The 13,022-nt window shown below is 45.0% G+C and overlaps 1 protein-coding gene across 1 annotated transcript in view; it reads right to left on the reverse strand.

Moving 5' to 3' along the window:
* Positions 1–13,022, reverse strand: part of ACVR2B (activin A receptor type 2B) — a 97,539-nt gene that overhangs the window by 16,743 nt on the left and 67,774 nt on the right. The window contains exon 2 of the mRNA XM_075044868.1: positions 1,771–1,978. Within this exon, the coding sequence (XP_074900969.1) occupies positions 1,771–1,978 (208 nt within the window). The remainder of the gene's footprint in view (positions 1–1,770; positions 1,979–13,022) is intronic.

Below are 13,022 nucleotides of genomic sequence, written 5' to 3' on the forward strand. Positions count from 1 at the left end.
AAAGGTACAGGTGCATCTCCTGAGGCTGCACCCAGGAGCTTGGCATCCAAAGGTAATGAAGACAGAGACAAAAAGGGTGTCAGCACAGCACCGTAGATCAAAAAATCACCTTTTTAGCCATTTTTGCCACCTTGGGATGCAACACTACCTGCATGAAAGACGGCTGAGGGCATTCAAGGGAAGGAAAGAAAAAAAAAAAAAAGACTGCATTTAAACAGCCTTTATTTAATTAAAGCTAACCTTTATTTCAAATGTTGCTTTCAACACTTGTACTGTTTGTTAATTCTCAGAAGATCTTTTAGCTTTGCCCTGGAACTGCAGCTTTGAAGAATCAGGCTGCAGGATAATGGATGCTCAACCCCGGGGCTGCAAAAAGGCTTGTGAGGAGCCCTGGAAACTTTTTACCGCTGTAACAGAGCAACATATCATGACAAAGTTTAAGAACCACTACATCCCTGCACAGAGACACTCAGTGACAATACAAGTGTCACTGTATACGAGAGCAGGCACTGAAAGGAGAAATCTGTTTACAGTAAACACTTCTGCTTGGAAGTAGGAAACTAGAGCGACCTTCTATTCTCAGAAGGATCAGCATTAAGATGACTAATGGGCCAAGGAGGATTGATTTATCAGGAAAGAATAAAAATTTAACTATATATAGAGCTTGACTGCGCAACTGGCAAGGGAATAGGTGTGGTGGGAAAGTAACCCCAGCGCTAATAATAGAAGGAAGATGAGGAACAACTCACAGTCAGGACAAGATAATGGGCACAAAAGCATTGATAGGGTACAGCACCGAAGGGAGAAAACTCTCCAGCCATGGGACAAATCTAGTCCCAGCTTAAGCCCCACAGCTTAGGACCTGATGTCCTAAAACTTTTGGAATGAGAAGCTACAAAGATGCGCAGCTGAGAACTGCGCAAATGTGAGATCAACCTTCACTGGTGTTATATAAAGGCAAATCCTTGAATTTTATGTTCTGTTAATCCTTCTTGAAAAAGGTTGGGTTTTGGTTGGTTGGTTGGTCATTGGGATTTTTTTAACAGAAAAATTGAGTCTAGAGCTACAGAACATTGTCCTTTTAAACTGTGAAAAGTTCAGAGGGCTATTTTCTTAAGCTGTAGTTCTTTCCCCTCTGTAGAATTGCATCAAGGGAAATGAGAAAAGACTAGTTTATCTTCCCAGCTATTTAATGAGGCTGGAGCCTTCATACTACAAAACCTCGCTCCTTTTCAGCTCACTACAGGCATTGACACACAAACACGCGTATTGCTTTTGCTGCTCCACTCTTTCTCCTGGCCTGTCTCTCAACTCAGCAGAAGAACAGTGAAACTTTTTGCAACATCACAAATGCCAGAATATCTCTACCTCTAACCATCCCCAGATACCTGTGCTTTTCTAGAGAGCTCCAAATGATTCCAAGGTTTCCTTTGTATTGCCAAATGCTCTTGGAAAAACATATTGCTCTTTATTTGATGGTACAGGACACGTTTTTCAATGCATGCCAAAATTATCAAAGCTTTGCTAAGGAAAAAAAACCCCAAACCTCACAACAAAAAACCCTAGAAGTGCCTTTTGCAGCTTCTATTTAGAAAGTCAAGGCAGATAAGTGACAATCCTGAGCGCTGCATTAGCAACAGAAGTAATTACAGGGGATGAATGGGCCAATTGACTTGGACTTACTTTCTTTTCCTCGATGCAAAAATCACGAGCCTTTGCACTTAGAGAAGCAATTAAACCTATATTCAGAAAAACCAGTTAGGCTATTACCTGTCATAACAGTTGAAGTCATCTAACCAGCAGCCTTTCTTCACCAGCTCGATGGAGCCCGAGTTGTTTCTCCAGGAGGCGTAGCAGTGGAGCCGCTTGTCCTTCTCTCCCTCGCAGCGCTCCACGCCGCTCTGGTTGGTCTTCTCCAACTCCCAGTTGGCGTTGTAGTAAATGCATTCCCTTGTCTCAGCCTCCCCATGGCCCGGTCCTGAAGCAAAATTCAAACCCCAAGTACGTTCAAGCAAAATCAGAAACAGATCCCGGGAGACACATCTCCACGTGGCTGTGCTTTACGTGATGCGTACGTTTGCCTCCCCGGGAGCTAAACAGCTCATCGACGTGAGCTTCAGCATGGTGTGGAGGGTTATTCTCCCTTGCTGGTGCGAGGTGGGGAATGGAGAGGTCAGGTTTGCCTAGGTTCACAACAGGAGTTCATAGTGAAGTCAAGAGCCCAGCTGAGACCCCCCTCAGGTTTTGTCTGGCCAGCGCTTCACCCACAGGACCCTAACAGAGGGATGTACAAGGCAACCCATTCCCAGTATTTTCTAACCACAGAAACCCTGCTTAGGAAACGCAGCCTCCCAGGGTGCTACCTGCCGCTTGCTGGGATGTCACACGCTGGATTTACTCTCCCTCTCCACCGCTATTTTGGGAAACACAACCTAAAAATAAATGGTTTCTTATGCGGGTAGGATGTAACTGAGACTAGATAATATACATCCTGCAGAGAAGGGCCAGACCAGTGCCTATTCCTCACTTAGAACCCAGTTCAGGCTCATTTGGATAAGTCTCCATAGGATACAGTGCCATGTTTTTAGCTGCAGTTGACACAGCTCATGCTGCCTCTCCATGAAAGACTTTCAGCAAAAAGCAACTCTCTTCCCAAACAACCCTGGCCACCCCAAATGGACATTTGGCCACCACAAACAAAGGAGTCTCTGTAGTCTGTGGGTCCTTCCCCTCTCAGAGCCTTGTACCAAAGGACTGAGGAGTTCCTACTGCCCCAAGTAAAACGATTCCCCCATAGCCACCATGGCACAGAACTGAAACTTGATTATCGACACGTCCATTAAAAATGGAGTCAAGTAAGGGAACACTGGTATCTGCAGGTGACCTGTTTTGTCCTAAGCCTCATAAATCCTCTTCATTTAGAACTATTCTGCTTTGTGGCATTTTGAGGATTAGTTTAAAATGAGAAGAATGAAACAAACATGACGTGTAAGCAGACAACCAAAAAAGGCACCATGAAGCTCGTGATTTAGTAAATCCTGAGATGCCGTGCAGCCATCTCTCTTTGGGATTACCCAACCTAAGGCAAGGTCAGACCTGGCCATTATTTTGATGGATTGCAATCATGGAAAACATAGGTATCCCAATAAAACGTGTTGACAACTGGGTAGAAAACACGAATGGGTCCCACAGGATGGTGAAATGAAAGTGCTGCGCTCCCAGAATAGCCAGACCTTTACAAAGCGCAGAACTAAGTTTCTGGCTGGAAAATTCTGCAGTGCTTTCGTGACTCTATCTTCTCCAAAGGCCTTGCAACCTTTAATGTCGAGATTAAGGCAGTCAAGGCCATGTCTGGATGATCTAAATGCAACCCAACCTGTGATTCCCACTCAACACGGCAAACCAGCCAGTTCTAAAAAGTGTCTACAAGGTGATGCAATTCAGTCCTCGTAAGACACCAAGCAGCGAGTGGCTTACAGCCAGCAGAGAAAACACCCAGCCTGGGCACAGGCACTGGCTCCAGGTCTCGGATACCTTCTGTAGGTTCATTATTTCCATACCTGAACACCCATCCACTACTGATGTAAGTACCCTCACAACACCCAGCCAGAGAAGGGATTGTTACTTCCAACTGAAGATTCAACACACCAAGTTTAAACGACTTGTCCTACGTGATGCCAGGGGGAGCCTGACCTGCCTTTCCACAGCCTGCAACTCCTCAAGTTACCAAGTCTCCAAGCTGCTACCTGGTGGCAGACTTCACCTCTAATTTTGCAGTGCACGGAGAGCCCTTTAGAGATGGCACTTGAGCTAGAGATTGCATCCAAGCTACTCAATGTAGCCTCATCTGCTGTAGGGAATCAACCTTCTGCTGCCAACAGGAGTCAAGCAAGGAGTGCAGATGACCTTGCACAGAGCAGAACTGCAAGAAAGTTGCAGGAGAAACCACGGTTTCTGCACAAGCTCGGGGTAATGTGTCCAACCTGCTCCTGGTACTGACACCTGAACCCAGCAATGGGTAATTTTCATGGTACAGAGAAAACTCATCAGCCTAGTAAGATGTCTTTGCAAGCTGAAGAGGTATTCAATCCTTCAGTAACTTTTTTGTGGGAAGAATGTTTAATCTGCATCATGGGAGAGACTGCAAGGGAGGAGGGGTATGAGAAAGTCATAAAGCTGACTTCTGAAACTGGCAATTATATTCAAAGCACACACGAACAAGAGCTCAATTTCAATAGCACCTGCAGGTTTTATCGGCACTTGCAAAGCTCCATCTGAGTTTTCCTCTGACAAGTTGCTTACTATAATAAAAACAACCTACCAATATCCCTCAACACAGAATAGTGTCAATATTGACACTCCTTGTTAAAGCCTTGATATTTGTTCTCTTGATACTTACACCACGCTTTGTTAGGGCAGATTAAGCATCTTTTTTTTTTTGCTAAATACTGGTTAAATCAGCAGGAAAGCGAAGGAGCATTGTCTTGTGTGCAGGAAGGGCAATATCTTTTTATTTATAAAAGAATAAGTAAATATCTGAGCTTCACTATATTATTACACATGGCTTCCAGCTGTTACCTAATACTCACTATCACCTTCTGGTCCAGTCCTTGAAATACATTTTGTAATATCATTTCCATCATCCCAAACAAAATCCCTAGATGGAAATTTCCTCCCCCTCCCCAACTCCATCTCCCAGAAAGCAGAAAGGTTTAATGAACCATTTGCCTGGGAAACAGCCCCAAAATCTAATCCTGGCTCAGCCACCTCCGTCTGTAACCTCGAGCAATATTGTGTAGCCTCTGTTTTCTCCACCTGCAACAAGGCCAATGCAATGCACAAAGCTGCGGTGAGATTTAATGCTTCCACTGTGCTTTGAAAAGGGAATGTTAAAAAGATGTGAAGCAGGAGATGTATTGGCTCTGGGACCAGCAAACCGAATCTGCTAAATCCTGTGCTGAGCGCAGGCTCCCTTCCCCCAAGACAGTCGTCTTTTCTGGAACAAGTTTCAGTTGAAGACTAAGATCTGCTTGCAAACACACAAACCCAACTCGGCAAACAGCAACCGCGCCAAGAGAAAGGCCTTTCGCAGTTTTTCCCCTGCTGTCAAAGTTTAGATGAATTGAATAAAAGCATGTATAAAGTTTTGGATGACTAAATACATGCATGTTTTCCTTAAAACAGCTCCAAAGGATGCTTGCATGACGGAGACTCTTTAACACCCTGTGTGTTTGCTACTTGCTTTCAGATCTTTTTAAAAAGCTGTTTGGTAAGGATCCTCATCCACTGGGTGCTCAGGACTGCAAGAAACCCTTCTGTTTGTGCCCAAGACGGTCTCAGCAGGAAGGGGCACAGCTCCAGGACTGGGTGTTAATCTACCTGCTGCTTTAGCTCATCAAGAAACACTCACACCTTGCTCTGTAATGGATCACGCAGAGACCAAAGTTTGTAGCTAACTGCTTTCTCTGCACTCGCTGCATTAAAACCCTCAACTGAATGGAGGAAGGGGGGACGGAAACAGGGTTTTGTCTCTCTGAGGGAGAACGGTGGGGTGGTGGTGACTAAGAGGAGGAAATCTGAGCTCCTGCATCTCCAAGAAGCCATGTAGTTCTTCCTGCCTCTTCTTTCCCCCTTGGGCAACGGGTACAGAAGTGCCCATTCCCCCAAGGCCACCGGACTTCTGTAAGAAACATCGAGCTGGACACTTCTGCAGAGCAACACAGGTGGAAGAGGCACAGATTGATCACATCCTGCTTCTCATTTCAAGTTGCAAGAAAAATTGGAGGGTATTGCCCCAAAATGGGTGCTGGAAGCACTTGTCTCCTTCCACTGGACACAGCTCATGCAACTAGGGTTGGGTTGGACATGAGTGGGCTTCCCTCAACACCCAGCAGCACAACCTGGCTCAAGGGAGGTGCTGAACCAAACCTCAGCAGCTGAGGGAAGGGACAAGATTAATTTTGGCAACAAAAAGCTTTCCCTGAAACAGAAGCCTTTGGGTGCAGTCACAAACCACAGCTTGAGATGGACTAACGGGGCTGTGTCCCCCCGGTCCTGCCCTTCCATCACCACGATGCTCTTGCTGTGTCCCTCATGCCAGCATTGGCACGTGGTGGGAAAGCTCCTGACCTCCTTCATTTGGTGGCACTGCCTGGTAAGGACACCCATGTTTAGCTTTTGGCAGAAAGTCAACAGGACTTGGGCGTAACGTGATATAAAATATTTGTTAAGCAAGTGTTGGAAGGCTGCTGTCGGAACTTGGTTTAATTCATTGGGCCCCCGTTCCCCTCTCACCTAACCCAACTCTGCCAGCCACAAAGCAAAAGTTGGAAAAAAAAAAAAAAAAAAAAAAAGCGCTATTTCCCACCCAGCAGGGACTCCCATCAGGTACATGCAAGAGGTACAAACACAGGTGGAATCCGCTGGCCCTTGCCACTGGTATGCATTTTATAGAGATGTTTCAACCATGTCTGCAGAAACTACTGCAGGCAGAACCACCTCGCTGCATAGGCAGCGCTTTGCAGAAAATGCTGAGCAAGCAAACCAGGAGCATGCACATCAGGCAGGAGTGTGGCATCTCCAGCAGCGCAGCCTGCTATCAGCCCCAGTTCTCTCCATGGAAAAGAGCCTCGTGTCAGCAGCTGGGTGAAAACAATAAGCATTTCAATACCACAATCCACAAATAGTCAGTTAAGGAATAAATTCTGAAGTCCTGCTTGAAATCAAAGTCTAAGGAAGAATTAGGCTTTGGAGGAGCAGATGGGTTTCTGGCATCCCACTGCATCCACCCAGCACTTCAGGGATGACGCAGCGTGGCTTCTCCCAACACCTTCCTCGAACCAAAGCTGCACACAAATACCTTTACACAAAACACCACCAAGCCCAAATAACTCCCAACACATCATGAAGGCAGAGGGAGGCTACCCACCACCACCTGGGTTTGGGGTGGAAGTCAACTTTTTCACTTCAGTCCCGAGGAACTATCATTACGCCAATTCCCTTGGGCCAATTTTCTGCTCCAGGTGACTGAAGCATCACCAGGATTTTGCTGAGCACGACCCGCAGCACCTACCAAGGCACGTAATGATGGCAAGAGCAGCTGAAACGCCGTGCAACATGGGAAGACCTCTCTCCTCTACTTGGGAATCGCAAGGCACAGAGGGAGCTCATTAAAAAGGGTCCTCTCGACTGAAGGACTTCAGCCTGCTGAGGCATGGGACCTTGTTGCTGATCTGAGACTAAACTCTGCTCTCCTAATTTGGAGCTGCCGACAGATCACCGAGGCTGTGTCATTATCCAACAGCTGCTAAATTATAGCCAAGATCCAGTATAGCAACTCCGGGCCTAGGTGTTAGCAGTTGCTGGGCTCCTAACTCATAATTAGATACATGGGGAATATCTTCCCCAAGGCTGAAGGCTGCTATAAATCTCAGCTCTTTATCTCTGCCTGTCCCCTTTTTAAAACCTAAAATGAAAGTATATACGAAAAGATGGGATGTGTCAAAATAGTCTGCATAAACACTGAGTGATTTACCAGACAGTCTGTTTGCCTAACTGTCAAAACCACCGGGCTTTATATATGAAACTGTGTATGCAACTGAAGTTATTTGCAAACACTTAGTTATGTCCCTATATAGCTATTTGTACATGTAATTTTATAATATAAAATGACAGAGATTGTACACTGAATTGGGGTAATTGCCCTCTAATTTGGAGGGTAATTGCATGTAGCAATTAAGCAACTGCGGATGCATTCTTGCATGTGTGATTATGAAAGTCGGGCCCTTTGTTTGAGGTTTGGGTTTGTTTTCAAGAGCTATCCCTCAAACCGCAGCATAGTTGAGCAGAGCTGGGAAATAAGAGGCTGCTGGGCGCCTACCTTGCAGCCCAGCATCTGCTGGGATGAGCCATTTCAGTGCCAGCTTAGCCCGCTCCTTCCCATTGCTCAGCGCCTGCCGGGATGCTAAACCAGCCGCCTCTGAACCTGGGACTGAATTTTGGCACATCCTTCAGTTGGGGGACCACCATCTACGCACGCGTACAGCGCACTGGGAGGCACTGGTGGGGAGGGAAAGGCAGGGAAAGAGGGCTGCTGCCCCGCAGCTCTTCCTTTCCCGGACACCTGCCCAGGAGTTACGCACAGGGCTGCAAATTAAAGAAATTCAAATAGTTGATGCTAGCATTTCAGATCCCAACATCAAGCCAGAGGAGGGCTTGTAAGGGAGAAAGTTTGGAAAATGTTGCTCTAGAGAGACCACCCAGTTGCATCTCTACAGAGCCAATAACGAATCTGCAATTAGGAAGTGTTGCTCCAGCACTTATTCCCCAAGCGGGGTGATTTCATTCCTGCTGTACTTAAATAATAGCATCTAAATACGTTTTTAGGCAAAGCATCAAACTAGCGATGACATCTGTGGTTAAGTACATAACTGTACACAAGGCTTTAAACTCGTTGCTCGTATCCCCTGTTCTTTCGCACAAGCCTTGAAACGGCAGAGCCCCACATAACAGAAACAAGCCCTTGACTCTGCAGAGCCCCTTTTTCAAGCCAAACCTTCAAGCCCACCCTTGGAGACCTCCACGGCCAGCGTGTGCCCAGGCACAGAGCGATCAAACACCCGGGGCTTGCCCCTTCCAGATGGCTGGATGCAGGGCTGGGCACTGCCCTGGTTGATTGAAAAAACCCGGTAAAGCATCAACTATTGCAAAATATTTTGATTCTTAAGCCAGATCAGGTTAAACCGGGCCCATGCAACACCGAGAACAGGAAGAGTGTACCGCCAAGGGAAGATATTACTTTGAATTTTGTTTTCTGTCAATACATTTGGCATATCCCACGATAAAAGAGCTCTAAGTTTTCTAGTCAATCAATGGCTGTTAATCTATTATCTCAGCATATATTGCCATGGTAACCTGCAATGATGCCATTGACAACCAGTCTCAAAAGGACAGGAGGCTTTAAGTCATTTTCTTTTAAAATTAAAAAAGGAACTTTAATATTAAGAAATACATCCTCCCTGCTCACCAGGGATGACAACTCAGGGCTTCTATATTCACACCATGACTCACGCTTCACAGCTTCCACGGACATCTGTGTAGCAATCCCCCCCCCCATATATCTCTTTTTTAACTTGGGCTTAAGTCAGTAAAAGATAACAAGGATATTATTCAAAAGAATTAGATCTTTATTAGAATTTTCCCCCAAACTGCTAGTAAAACCTGTTTTGTAAAATATAGGGAGCATGTTTTAAGAGTCATTACTACCAGCTCGGGGCAAGGATGCAATAAAGGTTTAATTCTTCTGAATAATTTTGCTGGTATTTTAAGTGGAATAGGGTGGATAGAAAAAGGATCTGAAGAAGGACATGCAGCAACCCAGCTCCTTACAAATCCATAAAACCTGGCAAATTCCTGTTTAGGGAAGACGGAGCAGAGTGAGATGACAATGTTATTCGATTTAGTGAAATCCTGAGTGTGCACACACACACGCACGCATGCACAGAGCTGATGAGATTAATCTCTTGGCCCGAAGGGGAGGATCATTCAGGAAAAGGTTTAGTAAATCATTCCTCTGGCCAGGCAGAGCGGTCCAAGGAGGTTTGGCCAGGTCACCGGCTGGACTGGCGTGCAGCAGGACAGAAACGTTGCCAGCAGTTAATCAATTTTTGGAAGCAGTGCATTTTTGACTCAAACTCAGCTGGTCATTTCTATATTTTATTTAAAGAAGAGATCATTTTAGTTATCCATTAGAAAAATCCTATTTTGTAGCATTTCAGTTAAGGACAAAGCCAAAATGTAATTAGATTTCTCCCTTCGCATCGCTAACTGTATCTGTCTCCCCAAAAAAAGGTTTTAGTTCTTTAATAAAACCATCAGGGAGATCAATCAAAAGCATTTAATGCCGTGGTGCTTCTGCAGTTCATGTTTAAATGCACTTTGGGTCACAAATGAGGCAATTTGGACAGCAGAGCTCAAACCGGATTAGTAATAACGCACAAAAAAAGGCCTAATTTCTTCTTCTTCTTTTTTTTTTTTTTTTTTTTAATACAGATACACACTCCTCCGCTACACCCAAGAGGATAAAAACAAAATCAAGTCAGCCTTGATGAACAGAAAGTTACGCATCCAAAAAGGGCCCCATGACCGACTGCCTGCCTGCGGCACGGGTTGGAGGAGAACACGTGAAGCCGCAGATCGCCCATCCAAACTGCCCGAGATGCTGAGCTGCTGTCTCTACCCCTGTGTGACTGTCCCCAAGGATGCCACCTCGCGCAGGACCTCTGCCACAAGTTTGGTAGGTGAATGCCAACTGCTCTCCTCCATCCACCCTGCTCTTTAGGAGACACCTCCTGCCTCCCTTTGCACCACTACACCAAGAAAATGCTTTGCTCCATATAGGATTTCTGTAGAGAAGAGGTTGTGTTTCCCCCCAGACCACGAGTTTTCAAACAAGCATATAGTTATTGAGATTATTTTTTTTTCTTAAATTTGAGGTGTGCATTTATAAAAGCATTAAGCAGACTGTTTATTTGGCTTGTAACAGCAATGACTACTCTCTGGCATGAAAAATGGACCCTTGTGGGCTAAGCACGGTGCGAATAAGCTATCGAGAAGGTTTTCTTAGCCCCCAAACTTTGCAGCCTCAGTGACAGAAAATATTAGAGTTTAATTACAAGATTAAGATATTTCCAACTATACTCCTAAAAATCAAATAGAGGGCAGATTTTGACCAGATGCCACAAATTACTAAGTAAAATATGCAGCAAATTCTGAAATGACATTTAAAACATAATCATTTGTTCTCTCTCATTCTCCTCGGGAGCCAGCATGAGGTCTCCAAAGAGCATGGGAGGAGGAAGTGAAATCACGTATGTTCGTAAATATTTTTCCCCCACACAGCGAAGTTCTGAAAAGCTTTCAAAGCAAGCCTGCAAAAGAAATTTCCTTCCAGGCAAAGGGATGAGGATACGGGAGCATCTCCTTGTGGAGCGCAGAGATTTAAGGAACAGCAATAACCACGTGGCAATACCTTTCCCAGCTTTTTCATGTGTGCCTGCTCCATCCCACCGTCCTCATCCTCCTGTGCTGCTGCCACCAGCAGAAATGCCTTTCAGAGCTCCTGATTTCTAAGGCCTTCTCCAGGGAGAGACTGATGTGTGTCTAACACACCACGGCACACCTGGCAAGCCACAGAGAGCTTTGGTACCCAAAAAGCAGCACCTCAATTCATAATCTACATGTGGTCCTCTGAGATTTATCAGCAGGGACATTTCAAACATGCTTTAAAATGTGCTGAGTCTACTAAGATTGGGCCCCAAGTGCTTTTCTATTGATTCTGCTTGACATTTCCAAATACCACAATTCCAAATTTAATTCACTGGTAATTGGAAAAACTGTAATGCATGTAAATGGACAAGAAGATGTTGGAAGTCCAAAAGGTCAAGCATCAGGAAAGCGTGCCCCCAAGAACTAAATGATGTTTGTTTGTCTTCTTGTCACCCTCTTCCACTTGAATAATTAAAGCTCGAAGTTGGGCAGTTTTCTCAGCAGGGTGGAAGAAGAAAGGAAATAAAAAAGCACAATTGTTCTAAACTGTGGGACAGTGTTCAAAATCACTGTTTTAAACTCCATCATTGACCAAAATTCAAATACACCACAGAGATGACTCACTCAATCAGCAGATTACATGAGCAAGTGGGAACTCAGGGAAGAATTAATTTGATAACTCTGTCAGTAGAAGAAGATTCTCTCTATCTAGGAATCAGCTTTCTAAGATTACTTTTCTGCTACTCCATGGCTTGACAGGTATTAAGCTTCTCCTCGCCAGCCAGCTGAAGGGGAGGCAGTGACAGAGGGAAAATCTTACCAGACACGTAAGTTCAAACCTCAGTTCCGGTGTGATGATGGACATTTGTTGGCTGATCCCAACTGGGGTCTCTACTTTATTCCCCTGAGAAAACCAAACTTTTGCTTCAGAGGAACCAAGGGCTTCAGCAAGAAGAAATGCTGTGGGACCACGTGGGGGATGCTTGCCCAGGTCTTTCCTTAGAGCCCTGCGTCGCAGCAAAGCCCACGGCTCCCTACAGCATGCTTGAGAGTTCAGCGTACTGATGGGTAATTAAGCCCTTTTGGGCAAAGACCATTCACGAATTATACAAAATTCAGTATGACAAAATTCACGTATTTCTCCACGTTCTAGAGAATAAAACATGCAAATTTTAGTTGTGAGTCTGACCTGCGTTCCCCAGCACCTGAGCAATCACTGATGCTCTGACACCCTGGTGCATTTACCTCAAAGGGTAAGAATATGATCGAAGTACAACGCACCAACAAGCACTAGCACAATCTACAGCCAGTGTTACACTGGTGAAAGACAAGCACGCGTTACCACATTCCAGTCAGTTTCCTCAGTTCACCCCAGAGCAGTATGTATGAAAATACTTGATAACTCCTTAAGCAAGCAACATCTTTTACATTACATCTTAGACCTCCAGATCATTCAAGTTTTGCAAATGAGGAAACCACTGACTTTTAAAAGCTTCTTTCCCAGGGTACAGCGGTATTTCAAGAGTTAACAAGCTTCAGTCAAAGCATGCAAAGGCAGCTGAACCTAGCCTGAAAGAGAAGGGAGGCAGGAAGAAAAGCAACATTCTAGCCCTTGCAATCACACACTAGCCTTAAGCTCTCCAAAAGGAAGTAAAGACATTCCTAAAATTCTTCAGAGGATGAGAAGCAAGTTGTCAGCTGAATCAGAAGTCCATTTCTCCCGTCTTTACGCTTTTAATGGCAAATCCCACATGAGCAATTTTAAAAGCCTCTCTTACAATGGAGTTTTCTCCCAAGTGGCTACAGCACATCTAGGACTTGTCTCATGTTTACAGAAATGTACCTTTCTCCTTTGGGTCTATTGAAAAAAGCTCCTGTCAAATGACCTGAGGAAGGAATGTAGCACAATCCAATACCATCATGCAATTTCCAGTGATTGTTTCTGTTACAATAATGAAAGGCACGGAAGAAACGGC

The sequence above is a fragment of the Buteo buteo genome, chromosome 2 (assembly GCF_964188355.1).
Source record: "Buteo buteo chromosome 2, bButBut1.hap1.1, whole genome shotgun sequence".
NCBI lineage: Eukaryota > Metazoa > Chordata > Aves > Accipitriformes > Accipitridae > Buteo > Buteo buteo.